The 17,259-nt window shown below is 37.2% G+C and overlaps 1 protein-coding gene across 9 annotated transcripts in view; it reads left to right on the top strand.

Annotated features, from left to right (window-relative positions):
* The first annotated feature begins 2,189 nt into the window (after positions 1–2,189).
* The window catches only part of plekha7a (pleckstrin homology domain containing, family A member 7a), a 93,547-nt gene continuing 78,477 nt past the window's right edge, over positions 2,190–17,259 (top strand). For all 9 annotated transcript variants that reach the window (XM_077194469.1, XM_077194470.1, XM_077194472.1 and 6 more), the window contains exons 1-3: positions 2,190–2,346; positions 2,453–2,529; positions 2,659–2,716. In XM_077194469.1, the coding sequence (XP_077050584.1) occupies positions 2,264–2,346; positions 2,453–2,529; positions 2,659–2,716 (218 nt within the window). In that variant the 5' untranslated portion in view covers positions 2,190–2,263. The remainder of the gene's footprint in view (positions 2,347–2,452; positions 2,530–2,658; positions 2,717–17,259) is intronic.

Genomic DNA, 17,259 nt, shown 5'->3' on the forward strand with positions numbered 1-17,259 from the left:
TGATAAGGTGAAGATCATAAAGAAAAAGAAAAAAGCAAGTGCTCGAAATGTTTGATAAAACTATGATGCTTCCTTGACCAATCTGATTAAATGTATTGTGTTTTTTTTTTTTATTGATCTTGTCCATATCCATATGTGGTGGACATATAGGCATATTACATTGGAAATATGTTTTCTGCCCTTCCCAAAAATGTTAAACTAGCTATAATGTATAACGAAACATAATTATTTTGTGTGTAAAGCTATTTGTTTTGAGTTTACTTTTTGTGTGTGTGCAAAGTTACTTATAGTCAACTGAATTAAAGGGACCATCAAAATTATTTAACTATTGCATCATTTTATTTAAATATTTTTGTATAATTATTTTATTATTATTATTTATTATCTTTATCTTCTGTTTGCGAGGGATTCCAATTGTTTAAAAAAAGCAAGAAAAAAAACTACAGGTCCTTCTCAAAAAATTAGCATATTGTGATAAAGTTAATTATTTTCCATAATGTAATGATAAAAATTAAACTTTCATATATTTTAGATTCATTGCACACCATCTGAAATATTTCAGGTGTTTTATTGTTTTAATACTGATGATTTTGGCATACAGCTCATGAAAACCCAAAATTCCTGTCTCAAAAAATTAGCATATTTCATCCGACCAATAAAAGAAGTGTTTTTAATACAAAAAAAAAGTCAACCTTCAAATAATTATGTTCAGTTATGCACACAATACTTGGTCGGGAATCCTTTTGCAGAAATGACTGCTTCAATGTGGCGTGGCATGGAGGCAATCAGCCTGTGGCACTGCTGAGGTGTTATGGAGGCCCAGGATGCTTCGATAGCGGCCTTAAGCTCATCCAGAGTGTTGGGTCTTGCATCTCTCAACTTTCTCTTCACAATATCCCACAGATTCTCTATGGGGTTCAGGTCAGGAGAGTTGGCAGGCCAATTGAGCACAGTAATACCATGGTCAGTAAACCATTTACCAGTGGTTTTGGCACTGTAAGCAGGTGCCAGGTCGTGCTGAAAAATGAAATCTTCATCTCCATAAAGCTTTTCAGCAGATGGAAGCATGAAGTGCTCCAAAATCTCCTGATAGCTAGCTGCATTGACCCTGCCCTTGATAAAACACAGTGGACCAACACCAGCAGCTGACATGGCACCCCATACCATCACTGACTGTGGGTACTTGACACTGGACTTCAGGCATTTTGGCATTTCCTTCTCCCCAGTTTTCCTCCAGACTCTGGCACCTTGATTTCCGAATGACATGCAAAACTGAGTAACAGCCCAGTGCTGCTTCTCTGTAGCCCAGGTCAGGCGCTTCTGCCGCTGTTTCTGGTTCAAAAGTGGCTTGACCTGGGGAATGCGGCACCTGTAGCCCATTTCCTGCACACGCCTGTGCACGGTGGCTCTGGATGTTTCTACTCCAGACTCAGTCCACTGATTCCGCAGGTCCCCCAAGGTCTGGAATCGGTCCTTCTCCACAATCTTCCTCAGGGTCGGGTCACCTCTTCTCGTTGTGCAGCGTTTTTTGCCACACTTTTTCCTTCCCACAGACTTCCCACTGAGGTGCCTTGATACAGCACTCTGGGAACAGCCTATTTGTTCAGAAATTTCTTTCTGTGTCTTACCCTCTTGCTTGAGGGTGTCAATGATGGCCTTCTGGACAGCAGTCAGGTCGGCAGTCTGACCCATGATTGCGGTTTTCAGTAATGAAACAGGCTGGGAGTTTTTAAAAGCCTCAGGAATCTTTTGCAGGTGTTTAGAGTTAATTAGTTGATTCAGATGATTAGGTTAATAGCTTGTTTAGAGACCCTTTTCATGATATGCTAATTTTTTGAGACAGGAATTTTGGGTTTTCATGAGCTGTATGCCAAAATCATCAGTATTAAAACAATAAAAGACCTAAAATATTTCAGTTGGTGTGCAATGAATCTAAAATATATGAAAGTTTAATTTTTATCATTACATTATGGAAAATAATTAACTTTATCAGAATATGCTAATTTTTTTAGAAGGACCTGTATATGTCTTTGGAAAAAAATATTGTATGTCATCTCAAAAGCGTGAGCAATGATTATCTCTATGTTTTAGGACGATAGTCTTTACTGTAAGGAATTTATGTTTTTTGTCGGCCAAGCTTGCTCACTGAGAGCCAAGTGGAAAGTTAGCCCTCCCCTTTAATCGCCTTTGCCCGAGCGCTGAGGAGGACAGACAGCGGAGGGAATGAGAGAATGAGAGGTAGAAGGGACTTTACACGGGAATAATGGCGGCGCCGCTCCGGCGGGACACCTTACCTGAGAACTGCTCTTATGGGGTGTGCAGGGACGGCAGGGTCTTTTTCACTGAGTGAGGATTCATGTTTACTATTACATTTGAAAGAATGTCTCTCTCATAGCGTTCGAGTGTTTTCCAGCCTATTGCATCGCTAACAGGTGGTTTGTTTTCCTGCCAGCGATGAGTCGTGCACCACCACTTGGATTCATCCTCGCACTGGAGAACCTGTCAATTCTGGACACATGATCCGGTCCGGTAAGTGCATTCATGCTTCCATTTAGCTGTATAGATCCCAGTGTTATTACGTGTTGCATATGCGTAACGTAACGTTATAAAACAGAACGCTAAAAGTTTCGCAAACGTTCTGTTTTCCTTGCCTCTTAGATCTACCCACAGGTTGGGAGGAAGGTTTCACGAAGGAAGGAGCGAGTTTCTTTATTGAGTAAGTGGATGTGTTTATTGTAATTATATCTGGCTGCGATCATGTGCTGCGTCAGGCGAATTACAGGTTTAATGCAGGTCATAAGTGGAGCAGATTTGGCTGGGCTTGGTCTCACACCTGACCAGGGAAAAATGTATATTAAGAATTGTGCACGAGAGACATCAAAGGTAAAGCTACACACAGTTATTGTCTTTGTAGACAGCCATTCAAGTAAAAAGACTGCTGATCAGAACAAGTGTACCTTTAAGTGTACAAGTGTACGAGTTTTCAGTTCAAGTCTCTCATGTTGGTCAAAACCAAGTTACCAAAATACTGTGCAGTGCTGGAGTCTTTTAAAGAATACACACAATTAGAGCAAGTGTTGAAAATTATAGTAAGGAAAATGCTCCTTTGCTGTGTGCTAAACATATCTTGAATTACGATTTTGCCAGCTACGTACTTTATATGTATAAAGATACTTTATTCAGTTTTTATCTTATACTACCCCACCTAACAGAAATATGTTCTAAGAACGTTTTGCTAATGTTCCCATTAAGTTTTGAAAATGTTATTTCTGAAAGTTCCATTCAGAATGTCCAGTTTTTAAAAAAAATGTTTTCAACTAAATTCTGGGAAATGCAAATGTTAATGGAACATTCTATTTGATCATTTTGCAAGCGTTATGGGACCGTTACTAGAATGTTCTCTGAAGTAGTAACATTTTAAAAATGTTAGACGAACGTCCAACTAAAAGATTTCAGAAAATAACTTTTCATGAAAGATGTATAAATAATGTTTCTGTGCTAGCGTTTTGAGAACATTATTAAAAACTATAACTTCTGTTATTATTACTGATAGAATGTTTGTTCATAACTTTAAGAGAACCTTGCCAGAACATTATGGTGCGCTCAAGTAATGTCGAAAAGATTGTATTTATGAGTTGAAGGCACATGAACTGGCGTTAGTTCACCACCACAAACCACCACAAAGTCGTAAATACAAGTGTGAAGCTCTGGATTTTCTTTAAGCCCTGATTTTTATGAGTTGCTGGCATGTCTGTGTGAGAAACACGGTGGAATACGACAATACTTATAGGTGTATATGTAGCATTGGATTTACATTATCAGACTTTTTTTTATTTTCAACGAAATAAGCTTATTCCCTGCACAAACTATGATAGCATTGTAATAACAATATAATATGTAACGATAAAGTTTGCAGTGCTTCATACATTAATTAAAAAACTTCCAAGGAGCACTTGAACACGCACCATTAGCCAAAGTTCTGAGAACGTTCCCTGTTAGCTGGGATTGCATGTTTGAAGGCCTTTGTGGCAATGGTTCACATGCAGATATGTGTTTGCTTGACTTCAATAGATTTGCTGATACACTATAGATCAGTGATTCTGAAAGTGCGATCACATTAGAGAAATGTCAGCATATGGCATTGGCCATATTCAAGCGCAAGTGCGTCTCGAAAAATCCTCTAAAATCATAGTGTGTTTTGTGCTAGTCTTGCTCTCCTATCGGATCTGTGTGAGGTGTGTTTAATCCTCTATCTGGCTTGTTGTGCTCTACATTTGAGTCTCAATCTCTTCCAGGTCTTTTTCATATCTTCAGAGTTCATGGCCTAAGAATTAATAGAAGAATATGAACTCTGAATAAACCTAATGGGAGTGACTGACTGTCTAGATTTCCCCTCATAAAGCGCTGATTTGGGGATGAATTTGGTATTAAGCTGCAGGTGGTTGATCAGGACAAAGATAATGATCTTATATTTGCAGTCAGAGCTGAATCTTGAGTATGAAAGGGAAAAAGACAGTTAGCATGCAGAACTGTATTTGCTGACAAATCCAAAACGCATCACATGACACCAGTCTTGTTTGAGGATATTGTATGGGTGGAGACTGTTTGATTAAAGACAAACAGGATACCATAGTGACACTGTAGACTGACACTGTACAGTGTGACTTGTAGTGTTTACGAACACAAAGCGGAATGAAACTAAGATAGATGTGGATTGTAATTGATTGATTGAAATAATTATTTTGAAAACATTTGATGTGATTGAAAAAATAAGGAGTTTCTGGCCAATAGTATGAACAATCATATCTCCTATCCCACAGCCTGAACCCAACTTCCAAGCAAAGACCAGAAGCTGTTTGTATAGTATTTTTTAACAGGTAATGAATCAATCAAGCATTGGGAATCAGGAATCAGGACCAGGGAAGAGAATTGAGACCCGAATCTGTCTGTGGGCGTTCACACGACACCGTCTTCAACTACAAACAGAAAACTTGTGATGCATTTTGGCCGTTCATTTAAGTTGTGTTACACTTGGCATGTTTGGTTGAAGTAAAACAAACCCTGTTGTGATTGCTCTGTTAGTGCGGTTCATTTGAGTAAGTGTGAACGCCGTCTGAACCCAATCAAGCGGACAGAGACCCGCTGAAAACATGTTAGGTATCAGACATACAGCAATTTGCATTGACAAAGTGACAATAATTGATTTTCAGTGAAAGTTCACGTTTCTGCCTATGAGGACATGTGCCAATGTGGGCATTTGCAGTAACGCAGACTAGCAGATATTACACTGTTTAAACTGTTGCCCTGAAACTCACACCTTTATTGCAATCCACATGTATCTTAGTTTCATTCTCATTCACTATCTGTTCTCTAATCACACTGCAAGTCGTAATTGATGAACCTTACAGATGTATTGAACCGAACTGAATGATGACATTGTCTTTTTAGAGCTGCTTTACAGCAGAATTTGAAGTCTCATATTTGATGAAGTTTGCATCACTGATTCAGTTACTCTGAAGCTGCTTTTAAAACAGTCTGTAAAGTTTTGCAGCCCACTAGTAACATTTGGGTATCCAGCAGTAGGAGTGTCCTATCACGCAACAGTAAATCCTGTGCAATAAAGAGGAAATAAACTTGGGATCCTGTGGATCAAGTAAATAATTAACTTTGATAAGTTAAAGCTGCATTCTCTGTGAGGGAATGTTGTGTTGTCTCAGGATTTGACGTAAAGATTTATCCTGTATTGTGACAGTCAGATGATCCACCTTCTGATTATTGTTGTCCTTTCCATTCCCAGCCCTAGAGAAGGAGAAGCTGACGAATGATCTTTAGAGGGAGATATGATGGAGGATACACCGTAGGAGTGTGTGTCTGAGAGATGGGCTGTGAAAAATGCTGGCAGCACTTGATGAAGCACATCTGACACGTATTGTGCGTTGTCTCTGCTGCTTTAATGCAGTGTTGTTGCTCTCCTTGGGAAAACCAGTTTCCCAGATGCGTGTAAAGGTGTGATATTGCATGACTGACAGACAGGACGGGAATATAAGCCACATCCTAAACTACTTTGAGATTTACAAGTATCACTTTCGTGGCTTAATGCAGTTTTAATAACTCTTTTTTATTATCGAGCATGTCCTATCGCCGATTTGGACATTAAGCTTGGGCTTTTAGGGAGGAAGGGAAGAAATGAACTAAAATCGTCATTGCTATTAGGGTTGCTGTCATTTATTGTCCTTTTCAGACAGCTGGTAGAACTGCCAGATGTACGTAAGATGCACTTATTACAGTAATTACAATAACTGTGTAATAACTAACCCTGAACCTACCTCTAAACCTAACCTTAACCCATGCAGTTTCCTTATGTTACCCAGTATTTTCTTAGATAAGTACAGTGTAAGTGCATGTAAGTACACATTTGTAGAATAAAGAGTTTAAAATGAAGAGCTCTAACCCATATTCAGTGTGCAACTTGAACAAAGTTAATGTTTTGACTTGTACCTGAACTTTAACGCACTTTTGGTTTTAGTTTGTTTGACAGCAATGCGCAACACAAGACATTAAAGACCCTTTTATGTTATTATGAGAAGTTTAAATATATTTTGATCATTTTATTGCATTCGTCCTGAATAAAAGTAAAAATTCCTAAATTAAAAAAAACCTTGACACCAAACTTTTGAATGGTTGTATACTTTCTCTCCCTTCATCTTTCATTTTTTTACCTGAACCTCATACAATACAGTGAAGAACTGTATTCATTGAGAATACCTTATTACTGCTACATGAACCTTTGCTGTAAAGCTGTTTACTTTGCATTAAATGCATTTTTTTTGGCCCCCTTGGTGTTGGTTTACGCTGATCCATTATATCAGCTAGCTAATGTTATGTAAAACAAGATAGGCCTGATTTCTCTGATGATCATTATCTGCACTCTTTTCTTCTCTCCATGCAAAAATGATTAGGAATGGGCCTTATTATTTCCCCATCAGGTGAGATGCAATAAAGCAAAAAGGGATTAAAGCTAATTTACTTGCATCACGCAACATTTTCGCTTGTAGTATAGACAGACAAATGACTGATTAGCTCTCTGTGATCTTGTCCAAAAACTACTAATGTGGACAGAAAGTGTTCTGTTACAATTCACTTTGAATTATTTTAGGGGTTGGTTAAAAGCAATGTGCTGGTGTACTAAAGGAACTATTTGCTTCTGATTAAAGGGATAGTAAACCCAAAAATGAAAATTCTGTCATTAATTTCTCATCTTTATGTCGTTCCAAACCAGTAAGACTTTCGTTCATCTTTAGAACACAAATGAAAATCTTTTTGATGAAATCTGAGAGTTTTCTGTCCCTCCATTGACAGATACGCAACTACCACTTTGATGCTTCAAAAAGTCCATAAAGATATTTAGCAGTTTCGTCCACTTTTTCTGAAGAGACACAATCGTTTTACATGATGAACAGAATAAATGTAGTTTTTTATCTCTTATATAAAGTCTTACTATACTTCGACGCTATGAATCAGGCACATTTTCCTAAGATATTCTGCCAGACTCATAAACATATGTTCAAACGTGTTGTTTGTGAACTGTGAGGATGATAGCCAGACTGTAGTTATCCTAACAGTCAGCAGGGGGTGGAAATGAGAATCCTGCTTTATGACTTCAAAAGAATACAACGCTGAGTAACACTTTTGGTTTTCAACAGGTCTTGATAATGATAAGGTTATGATATCACAGCTCAAATGTAGAAACATCAAATGAATGTAGTACATGCTTATCAGAAAACACTTGGTTTATCTTATCAATTTTTTATGAACTGTTTGTGTTTGATTTTAAGTTCCATAGCAACTAAATGATTAATCATGCACAGCTCAGACCCTTAGGATATGAAACTAGGATATTTTTTTCGGCCTTAAGGATCGTGTGAGCCAAGCAGCTCAGTTTGGTTCATATTAATGAATCTCTTTATGATAAAAATGAGTGAGCTTTCCTGAGCTATTACATATTAATGTGCCCTCCAGGCTGTGAGAGTGGGAGAAATCCACTGAGCACATTGTCTTTGTAACTTGATTCTCAGATCCTGTCTTTACTGTTACTCTTGACTTACATCGCCATCACCTAGGGAGTGTGAGACTTACTACTTTTGTTTTATTAATATTCTTACATCCGTCGAGTTGAAAGTCCATGTGAACCTTGTTTTTTTTATCACTTGTTTGACATGAAGTGATGTGACCTTCATGAAGGAAATTTTGAGACTGCGAGCACTGAAATGTGGATATTGGGAGACACAGAGTATTCAGTGGTTTTGAAGAAAATAGGCAATTCAGTTGCTGTTCATTTCTAAAAAAGTCTTTCAGAAACCAAAGCTTTAGTTCTATTACTATGACAACTTGTGGTTCACATACAACTATAATACTGAAGATGAATACAATAAATACATGTTATTCGCCAAAAAAATCATTTTCTCAGTGTGCAAACACAGAATAGGCTTTTCTGATTCTCAGGCTATCTAAATAAATTGATGCTTTTATTCAGCAAGGATGCTTTAAATTGATCAAAAGTGACAGTAAAGACATTTAGAATGTAATGTTTCCAACAAAATACAAACACAAACCATTTCTATTTTAAATAATACTGTTCTTAATATTCATCAAAGAATCCTAAAAAAATGTATCACAGTTTTTGCAAAAGATATTAAGCAGCACAACTGTTTTTAACACTGATAATAATAAGAAATGTTTCTTGAGCAGCAAATCCGCATATTAGATGGATTTCTGAAGGATCATGTGACACTGAAGCCTGGAGTAATGATGCGAAAAATTCTGTTCTGCTATCAAAGGTTATCTAAAGGTTATTTTGATCAAATTAATGCAGCCTAGGTGAGCAGAAGAGGTCATTATATCTGGTAAGATCTTATGTACATATTTTAAGAATAAATATTAAATTAATTCGGCATCAAAACTTTAGACAGCAGTGGGAAAAGTTGAGTAAAGATACTTCAAACATAATTACATATTGATAATGTTCATGCATACATGTAGAATCTTCATTTCATTTTTGAAAGTAGATACTAGTTTAAATTCATTAGGCATACAAACTTTAAACAGCAGATGAAAATGCTGGACATCCAAACAATCACACCACAAAAAGTTGATGACTCATAATTGCAGAGGAAGCTTTTTTCTCGAGCAGAGAAAGAACTCTGAGCTAAATATCCATCATCACTCTGGCTTGTTTGTGATTGAAGATACGGTCAGAATTTCCCCCAGACTCTCTGATTGCATTGTAATTTTTGCTGCTATCATAGCTGTGCAAGACAAGTCAATTCAAATGACCTGCAGAGAGAAAGAGAGGGTCTTATGAGAAAAGATTTTTTCACATCTGTTTAACCTTGTCCCATATGTGATGCTGGTAGAGGACACTCCACCTATAGCTGTCAGCTCACCAAATGATCTGGCTCACAATCTGCACTCTTTTACCTGAATCTATATCTCATAGACCACAGGAGGGGATTTCTGAATTGAAAACCCTCAAATGCTCTCTTTTGGCAGTACATTATGAAAAAAAAAGATACATTATATAAAAAAGTAATTAAATAATAAAAAATATTCTCTTGATAGAGTATTTCTTTTCAAGGTCAGAGCATATCCAGGGCTCAACCTGAAGAATTTTTTTTTTTTTTACTTGCCCTGACAAAATTTTCACTGGCCCAACCACAAAAAAATAAAAAAAATAAAAAATAGGCCTTGTCATTGTTTTCGTTGTTTTTGACCCATAACCTTCATAAATAAGGTTATGACATCAAAACCTACTTGCTTAATTAATTTAAATTGTAAATATTTTTTTTACAAGTAAACTGTCAGTAATAAAATAAAAACAAATAATCAAATTACGAGCAATAGCAGAAATAAATACAATAGAACAAACACACAAATAAAATCAACAGTGCTTTTCAGTTATGTCTAACAGTAGTTTTCAGGTAGAGAAATTAAATAATCGAATGTAAGATAACACTGCATATAGTCTTAGCTGTATAAATTAAATGTAGATTAATCCTTATTAAAGTTACAAAAGTTGTTTAGTCAAGAGCAGTGAGTGAGTTTCTTAACATTAAAAGCACAGACAGCAGCAGGTTTATTAGGCCGCTGTCACTTTAAGAGCTGCACGGATCCAATATACTGTTACACGTGCGTTTTATTTCTCAACTGCTTACATTTACTTAAGACGTAACAGACTATGTTTACAAGGATACTCGCCAATATGGACATTTTGACATGATTTAGTGATAATATGTCTGCTCAAGCAAAAGACGACGTGAAAGTGAATTCACTTCAGTATCTGCGCGCTGTCTGAGGGCCATCGGGCAGTCCTTATGGTCGAGCCCTGACATCACTTGTTAAGCACTTATTTTATATGGTTTGTGATGTCTCACTGTGGGAATGCTTATGGAAAAGTGTTCTCTGTCATGTCTGCTTGTGATGGATATCAGTGGCTCTGACTCAGTGGGCTCTGAAGGACAGAACACTAGCTGGAGGTGGCGGGACAAAGGAGAAATTGAGAGGCAGATTAGGCTAGCTAAAGGCATGCTTTGTGAAAACCGGAGGCGTTGGCTCCCTGAACTCCTGGCGCCCTCACTGCAAACATTAGCATTGGCATCTTAGTGCAGCATCAGATCGTGTGTCCGTCCCTGGCAGACTTGGACTGGCAGAGACAGGAGATATACGGACAGAGACAAGGTCGGGAATGGGGAACTGCTGTGGTCGTGAAGGGGACTCGGGTCATGAGACGGTGCTGGTCAGACACAGGGTTGCATGGCCAGAGACGGACAGAGTCATCTTCGCGACAGACAGGTACATGTCTCTGACACCGTTCTGATCTGTTTAGAGGATGTGGTGCAATTTGGCATCCCTGTATTTCAGTTAAAAATATAGTATCTCATTCACAAAAATATAAAACACAAGAAGTTTTATTAACCAACGCTGTTCTTGGAGTGTTAACTAGTGTGCTAGTGAAGAGAACTTGATGAACTGCAGACTGCTGATTCGGTCTACAGTTACTATTTAAAGAGGCAAACGGGATTGGATACCATTCAATAAATGTTATTGAGATAGATGACTGGCCACAGGTGCATACAGATAAGTGAATACTGATAAATGCCTTGTTTTGTTTGGATGAAACCGCTAAATACCATTTTTGAACGGGGTGTTATAGCTATGGCAACTGTAACTATGTTATATAACTAAAAATATATTTTAAAGTTTTAATAATCATTCTAATTATATGAGAATAGGGAAGTCCACACCAGCTATAACAATAACAACACAGAGGAACGATATCATTTGAATCCGTTCAATTTTTTTCCAGCTGATGAATAATAAAAACATTGACAGCCAATCAGAATGCCTCAAGCTGTTTAATCTTGGTATCAACTTGTTGGCAAAGTACCTTTTTCTTTCTCAAAGTACCTTTGAGTACCTTTGGGTACCTTGAGTACCAAAGTACCTTTCTCAAAGTACCCCCCCCCCCCCAATCTAGTACTAATGAGGTTTTCTCTAAGCTTTATGCATTATATTAACTGCTCCAGTCAAAGGAAACTGCAACAGTTGCAGGAATGCAAACAAATGAATTTGATAATTGTCTTTGATAATTAGTTGCAATTCATCTTTCATAACTAATGCCAAAGATCTTGGTAATTTAATGTCCTGTTTGCAAATCTAACTTTTGTTTTAATTAGATAAAATGCTATGCAGCATTAGTGCTGTAAAAATTCTGCCCTTCCTGTTTGCTGATCATCTTCAAGCCCTCGTTTTCATCCAAGATACTTCTTTAAAGCAGCACTATGCAGTTTTTTTTAGCTTAACTGAACAGCTTCGGAGTTATTGGAATGGTTATATGACTCTTTTCGAGTTGAATGGTGGTCGTCTCGCCCCCCCCCCGGTGCCTGTGAGTGGAAAAACTGCACTTGCAACTTTGGGCCGGCGGACCGCCGTCAGGAAGTATCGCGTGATTTAAGCTCTCGCGATGTAACGAATTGCTTTACGGCACTGCACACATTACACACATACACGCCCCCATCCAGGATCCGGCTAGCTATAAGAACAACTATCGTCATGGCTAAGCCAGCATATAAGAAGCAGAAAGCTAGAAAAGCATTGTCGGAGGAACAGAGAAAGAGGAAACGGCAGACTGACCGAGCAAGGAGTCAGACACAAGTAAATATCGGACCTGCCTTTTCAGAATGGCGAAAAAAACGAAGAAAGCGCGGTCGGAAGAGTCTAGAAAAAGGTAACGAGAATCTGACAGCGCGAGGAACTGGACAAGAGTCCCACTCAGTCAGTCTTTCACTGTTAAAGTTGATTCCTGCGATTATCATGAGAACAGTTGTCAATATCTCACATAATTATCGGGACATAAATAAGCCTACACATTGTAAATAGTGTAAATGAGCGCAATTTGCAAACTATTATAATAAATTGCAATAATCATGTCTAACAACATCATAACGGACATTGTTACGAAATAATGCGACGTACATGATGTAACTTTTTTGATGTCATCTGGCATTTAGGCTCAGATAAGGCTAACGCGGTAGGCCACTTTATTATTATAAAGTGCAGAGGCCGTGAGTGCAGATACGCTCTGCGCGAGTTGTATTTACGACAGTATCGTTAAATACAAGTTCTCTACAACGACTCTAGGGGGCGCTGTTTGACAAAACCGGAAATCCTGCATAGTGCCGCTTTAAGTCTTTAATGAGGACAGGAAAAGACCGGCTGGTGCTTGATGTTCGCGGTGATGTGACGTCTAACATGATTCAAGCGAGAAGATCTCATGTTTAGGTCATTTTCTTCACATTTGCTTTGATTAAGCACAGAAACACTGCACATTCATATTGTCGTGGGATGTGTCATCGGTGCATAAAGAGGTTTTGAAGACCAAACTATTGGAAGAATATCCAACCTAAAATGATCTCTGTTCTTTCTGCGTCTTGAATTATTCATAATTATTGCTGTTTGAAGTCTCTTTGATAGCACCAGGCTGTTTCATTATTTCTGAATCATGAAATTCTTCCATAGTGGGTATCACTGTTGTACTGATTAATATATTAGGGCAAAGTATTAAAACTACTGCTAAATACTGGATTTAAAACCTCACATTATCAGAAAAAAGCAGGTGGCGACAGAGGTTTTAGGTATTCATATTTTTTTATTTATGCGTTACATTTTCTATTAGTTGCAATGACAAAAACAGGTTCACTTGACAAGTAAATTAGTTTCTTTCAAATAACATTCAGGTCAGTCTATATTATTCATGCTACATACTTGTAGACTCTGTGACTATGTGCCTCAAAGTCTATTCAAGACAGTTGTAAGAGATTGTAAAGCAGTGGTGTCCAATCCTGCTCTTGGAGGGCCAATTAAACCCCAATTAAATACACCTGAACCAGCTAATCAAGGTTTTACGAGGGATACGAGAAACTTCCAGGCAGGAGTGTTGAGGCAAGTCTAGCTAAACTCTGCAGGACAGGGGCGATTCGGATCCAGGACTGTGTTTGGACACCCCTGTTGTAAAGTGCTTATGTGCATGATTGCTATATGAAATTCTAGCAGTTTCTAAGCACTTTGAAAACATGTTAACTTTGTAAAGACAAATGAACGAGTTTTCAACGTGTATTTAATCGGCGCTCTGAAAACATCACTTATAAATAAAGTCACTTCCAATAAATGGTATTGAAAGGTTGTTTACTCATAACTTTTTGCTATTATCAATTACCACGATATGACCAATTCAAGCATAATAGACATGCTTTCTTTTAATTGTACAGTACAATGTACATCCCAAAATGCATATGCCTATTTTATCTGGATTCAGTAGGAATCAGATGCCTGGTGTTTTCTTCCCAAAGTGTGGCATGAAGAAATGTGTCCTGTTTACCCACCGAAAGAAATCTTCCCCACAGACACCTTTCACAGTGAGAGATTATTCCAATTTCAGCTTTTCAGTGAAGTCCAAAGCCTGTGAAATGAAGATTTGTCGGGTCTGTGAAAACTTTGATTTAGTGCATCCATATGTAGTTTAAAATTGAACCTTTGATGTTTTGACCATTACACTGAAATGCCATGTTTTTTTATCAACTAGGTCAGTGACTGTTTGTTAAGGAGGTAATGGATGTTAATAGAGCTTTAATGAAAGATGCTGATTAACTGGTTCGTTGCACACACACACACTCACATTGACTGATATTGGATTCTGAATGCACTGAGGAAAATATGAATTCCAACAAGTTAGTATTGGGTCGTTCTGTCACATGCATCATAGCATCATACTGGGTAAAACATGAACATCATCACGAGGTTCTTTCAGAGAAGTAGCCTACCAAATACCTTTTATTTTATTCTGAAACAGGAGTCCTGGTCTGTCTCATGATATTATTTAAAGATTTGTATTAACAGGGAAGAAGCAGATTTACATTTGGAGATTAAACTTAATCATAATTCATTCATTGATTATAAAGTTGAAAATCAATATCTGTTACTTGATTTAATACAGTTGTCAAGGCATATTTGATTTAATCACATTTAAACTTTTTTTGAGCAGATTTAAAATTTCTATTGATATTCATATTGCTGTCGAATATTTCTCTGAGCATAAGTGTTTGTGTAATAGTGTGGTTAAGCCCTGCAGGCTATCTCGTAGTACGATGTGTAAAAATAGTAAGGTCTGTGAGTCTGCTGAGATCTGGAATAAAATATCTGGTTCATAGATGCTCTTGAGACTGCAGTAGTAAGATACACCATACTTTTTTGACTAAAATATAGATGTTTAGTTGTTGTGTTTATTTTGTGTTAAGTGAATGCTACTATACACTGTTCAGCAGTTTGGGGTCAGTAAGATGTTTTTTGTTGCAATTTTGAAGTCTGTTACTATTTCAAATAAATGCTGTCTGTTTTAACTTTCGGTTCATCTAAGAAAACTGAAATAATGTGTCAGTTTCCAGAAAAATATTAAGCAGCAGAACTGTTTTCCACATTGATAAATGTTTCTTGAGCAGCAAATTATCATCAGAAGGATCATGTGACACTGAAGGCTGGAGACTAATGATGCTGAAAATTCATCTTTGCGTCATAGGAATAAAGTACATTTTAAAATATTTGAAATAAGTTATTTTAAATTTTAGTAATATCTCACATTGAGCATAAGAGACGTCTTTAAAATACATTTTAAAAAAAGTATCGGCCATAATCTTTTTTTCAAAGGGTAGTGTTTGCAGCTTCCTGTGGTATTGGGTTTTATTCGTTTTTTAATGTTTTGAGTCAAATGTCTTGAAACACAAATATTGTCTCTAGGAGTGATTTTGTATGGAAGCCTCTTAAATTAGGATATTTGTTGTTAATTATCGGGTCATATTACTTTGCTTTTAATAACGTCTTGCGAGTCTGAACTCGTTCAGTGTACCAGAATAGTCTACAGAAGGTCATAACTCAGTGAGCTTGGGTTTCTGTGTTGACACAGAGAAAGAGGCTGGTGGTGAGATTTATAGGGCAAATCCTCACACATCAGGGAAGATGTCCTCTTGACTTTGATGCCTGTATGTTCTTCAGACTGCTGTGTGCTGCCAATAAGCTGTGTGTACGTCACTAATCAAACACTTCCCTTTAGCTGATAACATTGACCAGAACACACATTCAAAAATCTTATGACCGCTCACACGTCTGTGATGAACATGGGCACAGCTTCAAGGAAAATCCATGACAGTGGTGTGTTTGGTGCAGATTCAATCGGGATCAAATTAGGATATGACGTTGCATCGTCATATATGGAATCATATGCATTGCATGTATTACGATGTGTAATCATGAGGTAGTTTCTGTGGTGAGTAGTGATGGAGGACACGTAATTATGCCAGTCACTGGCTAGCCAGCTTAACCTCTGTGGCTTATTTAATGCAGCTCATTACTCTAACTTTTACTCACTGATTTAAATAAAGCACTGACAACCCTTCAATGCCCCAAGGAGGGATTTCCATGTAATTGCACATAGAGAAGAGGATGATCTGTCCTCTTAAAAAGAAGGATATTTCAAATACACATCTGTTGATCTCCGATTTATTTCTAATATTGATTTTGCAAAGATTTGCAGGGTTAACTTAGTCACCATAAAAATTAAAATTGACATTGTTTTTGCAGTATTTATTATAAATGATCTTCCATGAACATAAGTTTTTTTTTGTTGATGAATTTGACCCTGTAATCTTTTTTCAGTGACATCATCTCTTCTCTTCTCTTCTCTTCTCTTCTCTTCTCTTCTCTTCTCTTCTCTTCTCTTCTCTTCTCTTCTCTTCTCTTCTCTTCTCTTCTCAAGTTTACTGGTGTGAGGGCGGAACAACCTTTCACTCACATGACATCCACCAATAGCAAACCACAACCATCCAATCAATTCCTGATGGACAAAATCAAGTCCCGCCCTACATTTTTTTATTGTTCGAGAAGCCGTTTCACTCGAATATACATCACAATAGGGAAGAAACTTCTGTTTTATGCAGCTTTAAAATAAATATTCTGCCATCATTTACCTCGATCACCCATGTAATTTAATTTATTTTGAAGAATGTCACGACTATGTGCTCCTTTTCATAATATCCATAATTCTCTTAAGTGGACTAAATGGAGTCCAGAGAAATCTGTCATATTCACCAGAATTACTGTGAACATTTTGATTAAATATTATTAAAAAATAAACATACAAGGATTAATCATTCCATAACGTGCATTTACCAAAACAGATAGGATGAATTTTTATTTCATGCCGACTTTAAGACAACTTGAAAGTAGACAAAGCAGGAATGAATATGAGTTATTTTAATGCTTCTTCGTGCTGACACTAACTAAAAACAAATCCCATCTGGGAGGAGACAGACTATGAAATATGTACTCTTATTTTAATCTCTGCTTTGTGGAGCCAAAGTTTTAGCTTTCAAATATTTCACTTAAATTCACATTCAATGCCAGTGAAGGCCTAAATGAGATCCTTTTCTTCTGCCAGCAGAAACGTTCTTTCTTATGCCACTCACACTTTAGTTTATACTTTTCTTTTTCTATATTTAAACCTTTTAAGTCTCGATTTAACAACGTAACAGATCGTTTTTATGTATTGTGGCGTATATATCAAGTAAAATGGATCCATCCTTTTTTCCATCCTTTTTTATTGAATGGAGGCAGATCTGAATCCTAGCTTGCAATAAATGCCCTGCATTTGTCTGT

Source organism: Siphateles boraxobius, unplaced genomic scaffold, assembly GCF_051911475.1.
Source record: "Siphateles boraxobius isolate OS27281-9 unplaced genomic scaffold, OSU_SipBor_1 32, whole genome shotgun sequence".
Classification (NCBI taxonomy): domain Eukaryota; kingdom Metazoa; phylum Chordata; class Actinopteri; order Cypriniformes; family Leuciscidae; genus Siphateles; species Siphateles boraxobius.